This window comes from Vigna angularis, chromosome 5 (genome assembly GCF_016808095.1).
Source record: "Vigna angularis cultivar LongXiaoDou No.4 chromosome 5, ASM1680809v1, whole genome shotgun sequence".
Lineage (NCBI taxonomy): Eukaryota > Viridiplantae > Streptophyta > Magnoliopsida > Fabales > Fabaceae > Vigna > Vigna angularis.
In genome coordinates this window covers 3600332-3611181 of record NC_068974.1, presented here as the reverse complement: position 1 = coordinate 3611181, position 10850 = coordinate 3600332, and the positions used below count along the sequence as shown (strand labels likewise).

The 10850-nt window shown below is 33.4% G+C and overlaps 2 protein-coding genes across 2 annotated transcripts; both read left to right on the top strand.

Annotated features, from left to right (window-relative positions):
• Positions 1–1575: 1575 nt before the first annotated feature.
• Positions 1576–3006, top strand: LOC108321524 (probable carboxylesterase 17). Its single transcript, XM_017553295.2, has one exon. It carries the CDS (start codon positions 1607–1609, stop codon positions 2603–2605), a length of 999 nt encoding a protein of 332 aa, XP_017408784.1. The 5' UTR covers positions 1576–1606; the 3' UTR covers positions 2606–3006.
• Positions 3007–3415: 409 nt separating this feature from the next.
• Positions 3416–7575, top strand: LOC108321517 (probable choline kinase 2). Its single transcript, XM_017553288.2, has 9 exons — positions 3416–3460; positions 4567–5112; positions 5354–5475; positions 5619–5814; positions 5929–6046; positions 6131–6178; positions 6680–6780; positions 7001–7109; positions 7299–7575. The coding sequence occupies exons 2-9, from the start codon at positions 4627–4629 to the stop codon at positions 7406–7408; spliced, it is 1290 nt and encodes a 429-aa protein (XP_017408777.1). The 5' UTR covers positions 3416–3460; positions 4567–4626; the 3' UTR covers positions 7409–7575.
• The last annotated feature ends 3275 nt before the right edge of the window (positions 7576–10850 follow it).

The following is a 10850-nucleotide window of genomic DNA, read 5'->3' as shown; positions in this document are numbered from 1 at the left end:
GCATGAAAAAAGGTTGAGGACAAAAAGTTGGAACCAAGAGGGTATTAGACATTTTTTACAAGATTTTTTTTTTTGTTATGCTCATAGATAACATCTCTCTTTCTCCTCCTCTTTATTTCATTCTAAATTAAAAGTTCTATTAAATTAAAAAAGTTTTAATAGGCCCAATAGTTTCACATTATCACTTAATTTGATGTCAAAACCCATTTAAATACACATAAATCATTCAATTTTTTGATATATCTTTTAAAATTAAAATTATCAAAGTTTCAAACTCAAAAGCGGATAATACCTGTAATAGTTGATTATAAAAATATTATTTCAACAAACTTAAGATTCAGGATACACGCAATTATCCTATATTTATTAAGAGTTAAAGTTAATAACATTTTAAATATACTTTTACCCCTTAATTTTTCAACATGTCTTTTAATAATAAAATTGTGACCAATCTCGAATTCCAAAATAAATCACACTTCATATATGATGATTAACCATAATAATATAATCTTAACGAAGCTATGATCGAAAATTTACCATCATCTAAGCTCCTGTTCAATTATAAAGAAAGTGTACTTTTTAGTTAACTTAATTTTGAGAATTCATCTCCAACTTCCCATATGGGTGAATGATATGAGATTAAATACGAGATTTTAAGTTTTATGCTTTTAATATAATTTAATTACTTTCTTGCATATAATATATATATATATATATATATATATATATATATGTATGTATATATATATATATATATGTATATATATGTATGTATATATATATATATAAATATATATAAATATAAGTGTGGGTAAGCCTTTAGGTTTTTTTTTTTGTGGTTGTAAATTTTATGATACTTTATTCATATATGTCTTTTTCCTAATTAAAAAAAAAATAGAAGTTCTCTAACAAAAAAATGATAATACATTTTTTCATGAAAAATAATTTTTTTTTATTAAACTTAGTGCATTAGCCGTGTTAAATTATTGCTTGGTATGTAAGGGCTTGCTTTCCAATAATTTTTTCGTCTTGACAAAACCAGATAAATATGTATATATGTATGGCCTAGATGTCTGGCTATGTCCCAAGCTTTTTGTTTCTTTATGCCTTTTTCTAAAACAATTTACATAAAGATGTCCAGATCAATTTATTATTTTATTGATTTCTTCACATTTTCTAAAAAACATCAAATAACCTTTGTTCACATGAGTATGAAAACAATTTTTCTCACATTTATTTTACAAAAAATATACTTTCACACCCATAAATTACACTACCACTTACTTTTTACTAAAAAAGATGTTTTCTACGTTTGCATGATTGCATTTATGTTCACTTATGCCTGAATTGTCTGTTCATATGCAAAACAAAAAACTGCAAAGTAAAACATGTCATGAAACCATAAAACCTTTTCATACGTTAGATTCTTGGAAACTTCCCTTGATAATGAACACATGTTTCATGCATCACTTTTCCTTTATTTTTTTCCTTCTTCCTTAAACATTCAAAACCGCCTTCAATGCGTTATATAAGCATATATCCACACCACTCACTTCTACACAATTACAAACTCACTCTCACTCATCACATAACCATAACCACAATCATGATCAACCAGAAGAAGCTCGTTGATGAAGTGTCGGGTTGGCTTAGAGTCTACGATGACGGTTCGGTAGACCGAACATGGACCGGTCCACCAGAGGTTAAATTCATGGTCGAACCGGTTCCTGCCCACCACGAATTCATCAATGGAGTTGCTGTTCGTGATACTGTCACGAACAACAATCTCCGTGTACGACTTTACTTGCCGGAGAAAGTCTCTAACGAGGAGAAGCTTCCCCTTTTTCTTCACTTTCATGGTGGCGGGTTTTGCATAAGTGAACCGGATTGGTTCATGTACTATCAGTTTTACTCACAACTTGCTAGGTTAGCTCGAATCATCGTTGTGTCTTGTTTTCTTCGCCGTGCTCCAGAAAATCGTCTTCCTGCAGCAATCGACGACGGGTTTTCTGCTCTTCTCTGGCTACAGGATGTAGCTGGAAGAGAAACGGAAGAGCCGTGGCTTGAAAAACACGGTGATTTTCGTCGTGTTTTTCTGATCGGAGATAGCTCCGGTGCAAATATTGTGCATGAAGTGGCAGCTCGAGCTGGGAAGACACAACTGAAGCTGATAAGCGTAGCTGGAGGAATCCCTATTCATCCGGGGATGATGAGGTCGACACGGAGCAGGTCAGAGTTGGAAAAACCACAATCTCCATTTTTGACTTTGGACATGGTGGATAAGTTCATGAGCTTGGCATTGCCATTGGGTTCAACCAAGGACCATCCCATTGCGTGCCCCATGGGTGACAGCGCTCCGCCGCTGAGCGGGCTGAAACTGCCGCCGTTTCTGCTGTGCCTGGCGGAGATGGACTTGATCTTTGATACAGAGATGGAGTACTACGAAGCCATGCGGAAGGCCAACAAGGATGTGGAGTTGTTTGTTAACGAAGGAGTGACTCATAGTTTCTATCTCAACAAAATTGCAGTGGACATGGACCCAAATACCGGTGCTCAAACGCATGCTCTTATGGCTAGAATCAAACAGTTCGTTGAAGAGCACTAAATTAATAACAATACGTTATTAACTTTGTGAGGAACATTGTGTGCAAGGATAAAAAGTTCTATGAAATGAGCAATAATACGGTGTTTGTGTGGACTTTTGAGAGAAATCATGTTCTATGTATTCTGTGTTGGGTTATGTGTGTGAAGTTGAATGTGCTGGTGCATGGAAATGCCCCTTGATTTAACACTTCTGTCAGTCAGTTTAAGTCTCACATTGGAGAGAAATGAGAAAGTAGAGTGGTTTATAAGTGGGAAGATCCATTAACTCATTACCTTAAGGTTTTGGGTAAAGAGTAGTGTCAATCTCTTATAAGGTCGGAAGAGTGTGGATCCTCTAATAGGTCAAGAAATAGAGAAAATAATAACAATAGAATGGATGATAAAAGGGTTACTATTGAGTAGACGATGAAATTATCATTATTTATAAAGATGATTATGTAAATCTCACCTTATAAAAGTAAAAATGGATGATTGATTTTAGTATCTCTTTTTATCTCACACCATGTAATTATTTTACATCCTATATACTAGTGGAGATTTTGGGGATGATGGTAAAACAACCTTCTTTCATGGTGACTAGAGGAAATGATCTATATGAAACAATTTGAATGATTTTGAAGAAAAATTCCAGTGAAATTGTAGCAAAATCTATTTATACCGTTGCTAAAAAAAAAATACAATCATTCAGCACCCTCCAATTTTAACCACTCTTGTTCCCTCCTTTCATCTCCATCCAAGTTTTTAGTCGTTAGAGGTGGAAACATGGTATATAAACCTCTTTTCTTCGTCCTTTTAAAATCACAGGATCTTTGTGAGTCTTTACTCTTCTTCCCCGGTGGTGAAGACACCAGCCACCGTACGTATTGTCCTTCCTTTTGAGGTTTTTTTCTTTGGCTTTCTTCTTTCTGTTGCAACAATTTCACTTCTTTTTAAGGTCTTTTTCAGAAAATGTGATTCGAAGAGTTTTTTTAAACGGTGAATTGTTTTTAATAAATCTACAATATCAAACGCTTGGATTTGGTTCAATTAAAACTATTATTTAAATTCTTGTAATTCTTAACATGTTTATAAGTTTGTAGTTTAAAAATGTTTAAATGTATTTCTGCCTACTATATAACATCAATATTGTGCTAGATATTCAAGGATTTGATTGGATTTTTCTTTTACAAATAATAGGGAAATTTGAAACCTTTAATTTGAGAAGACTCGGCTATGTTTTCAGTTTTAGATATTATGTTATTTGTTTTCATATTTTATTTATTTTTACATATAAAAATTATAAAAATAATATCTTTTGATCTTAACACGAGATTTAAAGTGCACTCTTTCTTCTAAATGGAAGAATGAACTTCAAAAAAAAATAGAGGAATTTCTATTTTAAAATTAGAGTTTGACATTTCTTTTTATTTATCTAATCCACTAGATAGAGACTACTCACATTTAAATGTGAGTAGTCTTGGCAAATATTTTAAAAACAATAATTCTAATCCTTGTATTTTTTTTATAATTGGTTTCATCCACTTCATAAAACTTTATATATTGAGATTAGACATAATTAACATCATTAATCATAAAAAAATATGAGATAATCAAATGCACCTTTTTTTAAATTAAAATTTAATACTAATTTTAAATGGAAATTAAGAGGCCTAAAACACACATTATCCTTTTTTATTTATATTAATCTATTTATGGTTTAACATCTTTCGCTTACCGGTGAAACAATGAACCCATTTTTACCAAACACATAAATGAGTGAAAGCCTATGCTGTTTACCAGTTTCAATGTTGAAATCGAAAAATCTTCATACATACACACACAAACATATATATATATATATATATATATATATATATATATATATATATATATATATATATATATATATATATATATATTATGACTTATGTGTGTATATACATTAATTGTATTTTTTTTTTGGGTATTATCTTGTTTTTCCAGGTTTAAAAGAATCAAACAAAAAGGAAGTAGTATATTTTATTCTTGCTTCTTGAAGTAAAAATGGTGACTTTTGTTCTGGGGACAGCAGAAGAGGCCACAGAAAATCCATCGAATAACAAAGCTGTTGATGCAGAAAATGTAGTTAGTGGTGATCATGCAGAGATTCCAAGTAGTAGTGCAATCAAGGGCACAGAAGTTCCTAAAGAAACCTCTGCCAAAGAAAGAGAATATTGTCTTCCTAGTGAAGCAACTGAGATACTGAAATCATTGGCAGCTAAATGGGAGAATGTAATCGATGTCAATGCATTGCAAGTAATCCCTCTTAAAGGGGCAATGACAAATGAGGTTTTCCAGATCAAATGGAAGACAACAGAAGGAGAATCCTCAAGAAAGGTTCTGGTACGAATCTATGGTGATGGTACTGCTATTTTCATTGATAGGGATGTTGAGGTCAAGACGTTTGAATTTATGTCAAAGAGTGGACAAGGGCCTCGTTTGCTAGGAAGGTTTGATAATGGTCGTATTGAGGAATTCATCCACGCAAGGGTAATTTCATCTTCACTTTATGCTTCTATTTTCATCCTCGTCTTTTGTCATAACACAGTATCTTTCTGCAAATTGCTATCATGAACAAGTTGATGAATGCAAATTCTTGAATCAATATGTGTTACACAACTGACACATTCCCTTTTGATCCAACATTGCAAATCATACTTGTAAAGTTTAGTCATTTGTTTCATTCATATATGAACTTGATCAAGCTGATACATTGTGGTTGATTTAACAGACATTATCAGCATCTGATCTGCGAGATCCATCCACTTCTGCTCTTATAGCAGCCAAAATGAAGGAGTTTCATGATCTTGATATGCCTGTTCCAAAGACTGTGAACCTTTGGGATAGGTTAAGGTATGTGTTCTTATGAAAAACCACAGGTTCTTGATCTTTTCAAATTGAGGTTAACATCTGAGTCATATTTCATTCATTTCAGTAACATGTTATTATCAGTACAATTTGATCATTTCTAACATAAATTTATTTTAATGCTTCAGAGATTGGCTTAAGGAAGCCAAACGCTTGAGTTCTCCTGAAGATGTTGAAGCATTTAAATTGAACAGTTTGGACAAGGAAATATCTACTTTGGAACAAGAATTAACAGGAACTAAGCAATGCATAGGATTTTGTCACAACGATTTGCAATATGGCAACATAATGCTTGATGAAGAGTTCTGTTCTGTCACCCTTATAGTGAGTCCCTCTTTGTTTACTATCTAATAATTATTTACTGTTGTAGTTCAAACTGGTTAGAGAATGTAAAGTTTTGTATTATAACAAATACTAAATGTTTTACTTTTATAACAGGATTATGAATATGCAAGTTACAATCCTGTGGCATATGATATAGCAAACCACTTCAATGAGATGGCTGCCAATTATCACACAGATACCCCACATGTTCTTGACTTCACTAAATACCCTGGTCTGTGAATAATGAACTCTGCAATTTCTTCTCATTCATTTTTTTCACCAAACAATTAACAAATTTAGTTCTTTCTTCTGTTAGATTTGGAGGAGCGTCAACGATTTGTACAAGCATATTTCAGTTCCTCAGGTGGCATTTGTGGAATTAGTTTTATTTAACCTAACTCTCTTATTATTTTAAACTATATTTTAGTGACATTTTATCATCACCATAATTTTCTCTTGCATAATATTTAGTGTATATTTTTGAAGTGTAAGTCTCCATATTGAATTAAAATGAAAAAGTTGAGAAAACACAAACTCATTGTTTAAGTTTTTGGATTGGAAGTGGTCCAAATTCCTTTTATGCTTTTGCTATCTTCCAAGTAGAATCAATCACTTGGTTATACTCAAATCACATTTATAAAATCTCTTTCTAAAAAATTTATGCTAAAAATCCCAATAGGTTCTAGTATTACTAATCTAAAAATCCCAATAGATTCTAGTATTATTGATTTGGAAAACACCTTTTTATTTTGAGAAATATTAGTTATTAGTTAGCTATCACTTCTCATAATGAGAAATATTAGTCAGATATATGTCAACTCAACTCATTAACCAGTGAATTATTTATGTTTTCATTATGACACAGGTGAGCAACCTAGTGACACTGAAGTACAACAATTGCTTGATGAAGTTGAGAAGTATGCACTTGCAAGCCATCTATTGTGGGGCATTTGGGGAATAATTTCGGTAACTATCACTTTCTCACTTCAGCATTGGTTATTCTACATTTCATGTTCTTATTATCTGCACTAATACACTCATGAATGACCAAATTGTAGTCAGATTATTGAAATAAACAGTCTAAAATATTGTAAATTAAATTTCCAAAACGACAATTCTAACTAGCAGATTTTCCAAATGAGTGTAAAATATTTTGGTATAATTATCTTCTGAATTCCTTATGCAGGTGCATGTAAATAAAATTGACTTTAAGTACAGAGAATATGCAGAACAGAGGTTCCAACAGTATTGGTCAAGGAAAACTTCTGTTGTGAGCTCTAATGGCCCTTCCCATGGTAATGGTATTTTCAATAAAACACTGTTTTGTATTTGTAAACATAAACTTTTGATTTTAGTTCCATTTACTTTCTTTCAGCTTTAGCTCCTATAAATTTGAAAGTCTTTAAACATTATCTACACATAATTTCACTTATCTTAATGAATCGTGTTTATATGTGACATTCTAACTAGTTATTTGCTTGCAGGGTTGCAAGCAGCAACATCGACCACTCACCATAAATCTGGTAGGCTCATTGGTATCCCTAGGAGATTGAAGAGATTGTTTAATCTTGGCTTTTTCAGATCGAAACACTAGAGCAAGGTTTGGCAGAATTTGTTCCTCGATTGACCTTGATGAGTTAAATGGGAATAGTAGTGAGAAAGTATAGCAATGTAATAATACCTATGTGTTATTAACTTTTTTTTACTTTCTTCATTCTTTGTAACTCTATCTGGGGAAATCCATAACCTTAACTAGGATAAAGAAACACTGTAATTATCAATCTCTTCTAGTGATGGTTATTTTGAAACTGTTATAAAAAAACTTTGGTGGAATTTATAATTTAACTTCTCCATGACAACGGTAAAAGATTCGTAATTATATCTAATTAAGACGCAACTATTAGAAGAACGCTCTTTCATGTATCAACAATCCTTTTATTTTCAGTGTAAAAACAATTATTGGCAAATAACTCACTAAGATAAAACTTACATGCACTGATAGTGCCAACAACAGAAACTAACCCAGCAGGTACAAACAAAATCTTATTTTATTGAGCTGATTTTATTGAGTTGAATTATGTATAAATTTTAGTACTTTAATTTGATATTATGATCATGCGTCTAAGTTAAAATTTGAACCTATGAAACTCTTTAATTCTCATAGGTTAAAAATCTCGTCACATCGATTAAAGATAAATTTCGAAACACATTATAATTCCTAATTTACAAAACTAATTTCAAAACATTAAGTTAAAAATAATCTTATTTATTAGTATGGTTTCAAAATCTATCCTAATCTTCTTGCAGAAAACACAAAAACAGAATATAACTCTCTTGGTGATGCAACACCATAATTTATATGAAAAATTTAATAATTTTATCATCTTATAAAGTAAACAATAACACATTTATGAAGCTATCATACTAAAACGGATATTATTAAGTCAATTTTTTTAGTTCCCTGTAGTCTGGGAGTTGAAAAACAATAGGTACACATTAACACACTATAAGCTACTCTAGGTGGACCGAATCAAGTCTTCCAGTGATCTCTACAGGAAAAATCTTCAACTTGATCATTGCTTCAGCAGCCTGTGTTATGCTTTGTTGTTTCATTTTTCCTGTGTCATATCATCAAATAATATGAGAACTAAAGTTTTGATAAGTTGATTGAGAGAAAAGGTTAATCGGAAATCATAATATTAATGAGATCTGAGTTTAATTAGGTAAGAAATAAAGATTATTCTTATCTTAAAACTTTAAGACAATAAATTCATGACTCTTTATCTTTATATAATGTCCTCTTTTTTTATTTTTATTCACTAACTTAAATTCATACTTGAATCTTATTCTTAAAAATAAGATAGAGTATGTTGATAATATAATTCTGTTGGGAAACAGCGGTATTTGCTCCCTCCTCTGTGAACCCCAAAATGGGCACTGTGCGGAAGCGTAAAAATTAAAGCGTAAGGAAAGAGAAAATTAACACTGGAAATTTTAACGTGGAAAATCCTCTCGGAAAAAAAACCACGGGACCTAGTCCAGAAAAATATCTCCACTATGAAAGTAGGATTACAGTGTTTCTCTCACTCTCTGAGGATCTCTCAATAAATCTCACCCTCTCGGATGGTATACAAGACTCTCCCTGTATCACACACTCACAAAATAGACTCTCTCTATTTTTCTCTCTCACACGCTTCACTTCTCTCTCTCACTCCTTCTCTCTGTGTTCATTCTTCACTCTGAATTCATTCTCGGTGGTTCTTCCTTCTGCTGCTGCCTTAGCTTCTTAATTTAAGAAGTTGTGAAAGTGCAAGAGTCCAAAAATGAAGGTTGTGGCTTGGAGCATTTTACGGAAGATTAGCAATGAGTGAGTGGTGCTTTTGGTTGGTGGCAGACAAAGCTTTCCACCATTTTTATTTTATTCAACAAAACTCCCCCATAAAACAAAAATGGGGCTTCCATCCCGTCTTCGTATCTTGACTTAGTTGGAAGGTACCACGACACCAGCACCTTGACAACAATCTTCAACCTTCTTGATTGGTATTGACTTAGTCATCATGTCAGACCAATTCAAGTCTGTATGGACTTTCTCTATCTTCAATTTCTTCTCATCCAGCGCTTCTCGTATCCAATGATACCGCACGTCGATATGCTTCGAGCGTGAATGGAACATGAGGTTCTTGGTTAGATGGATGGTACTTTGATTATCACAATTCACCACATAATCATCTTGATCATGTCCTAATTCACTTAGGAAATTCTTCATCCATAGCATCTCTTTAGAGGCTTCAGTCACCGCTACATACTCTGCTTCAGCAGTAGACAATGTCACACATTTTTGTAGCTTTGACTGCCAAGAAACAGCTCCCCCTGCAAAAGTAATCAGATAACCTGATGTTGACTTCCTTGAATCAACATCTCCAGCCATGTCTGAGTCTGAATATCCGATTAGCTTTAGATTTCCATTGCCAAAACACAAGCTTCTTTTGGCAGATCCTCTTAGATACCTCAGTATCCACTTAACAGCTTCCCAATGCTCCTTTCCTGGATTTGACAGGAATCTGCTCACAACTCCTACAGCATAGCCAATATCTGGCCTTGTACAAACCATTGCATACATAAGGCTACCCACGGCAGAAGAGTAGGGTACCTTGCTCATTTCTTCTTTTTCTTCTTCATTCTTTGGACATTGCGACTTGCTAAGTTTGAAATGTCCAGCAATTGGAACACGAGCAGATTTGGCATTGTGCATGTTGAATCTTTTGAGAATCTTCTCAATATAATCTTCTTGAGATATCCATAACATTCTTCTAGAACGATCTCTAGAGATTTTCATTCCAAGTATCTTCTTTACTGCACCCAGGTCTTTCATGGCAAAAGACTTGATCAATGCCTTCTTGAGAGCGGCTATTTTAATTTTGTCCTTCCCTACAATCAACATATCATCAACATACAAGAGAAGTATGATGGACTCACCATTTTCATAATGCTTCACAAACACACAATGGTCTGCGGAGGTCTTCTTGAAATTATGTTGAATCATGAAGGAATCGAATTTCTTGTACCATTGTCTTGGAGCTTGCTTCAGACCATAGAGACTTTTCTTCAGACGACACACCAAGTTTTCTTTGCCCGGTTCTTCAAAACCCTCTGGTTGCTTCATGTAAATTTCTTCCTCTAGGTCTCCATGTAAGAATGCTGTCTTGACGTCCAGTTGTTCAATCTCTAGGTCTAGTGTTGCTGCCAGACCGAGAATTGCTCTAATGGATGTCATCTTCACTACTGGTGAGAATATTTCATCAAAGTCTATTCCTTTCTTCTGGTTGCACCCCTTCACGACAATTCGTGCTTTGTACCTTGGGCTTGGGTTGTTCTCTTCATTCTTGAGCTTGAACACCCATTTGTTTTGCAATGCTCTCCTTTCTTTTGGTAATTCTACCAAATCATAAGTCTGATTTTCCTTTAAGGATTGCATCTCTTCTTCCATAGCTTGCAACCATTTGCCTTTGTCTTCCGTCTTCATTGCTTCTACAAAG

What these genes read in the sequence shown, in the direction of transcription:
- LOC108321524 (XM_017553295.2), top strand. Translation starts at nt 1,607, where the DNA reads ATGATCAACCAGAAGAAGCTCGTTGATGAAGTGTCGGGTTGGCTTAGA.
- LOC108321517 (XM_017553288.2), top strand. Translation starts at nt 4,627, where the DNA reads ATGGTGACTTTTGTTCTGGGGACAGCAGAAGAGGCCACAGAAAATCCA. An exon ending in AGGAATTCATCCACGCAAGG is followed by an intron (nt 5,113 to 5,353) that starts GTAATTTCATCT and finishes TTGATTTAACAG; the next exon opens with ACATTATCAGCATCTGATCT. An exon ending in CTCTAATGGCCCTTCCCATG is followed by an intron (nt 7,110 to 7,298) that starts GTAATGGTATTT and finishes ATTTGCTTGCAG; the next exon opens with GGTTGCAAGCAGCAACATCG.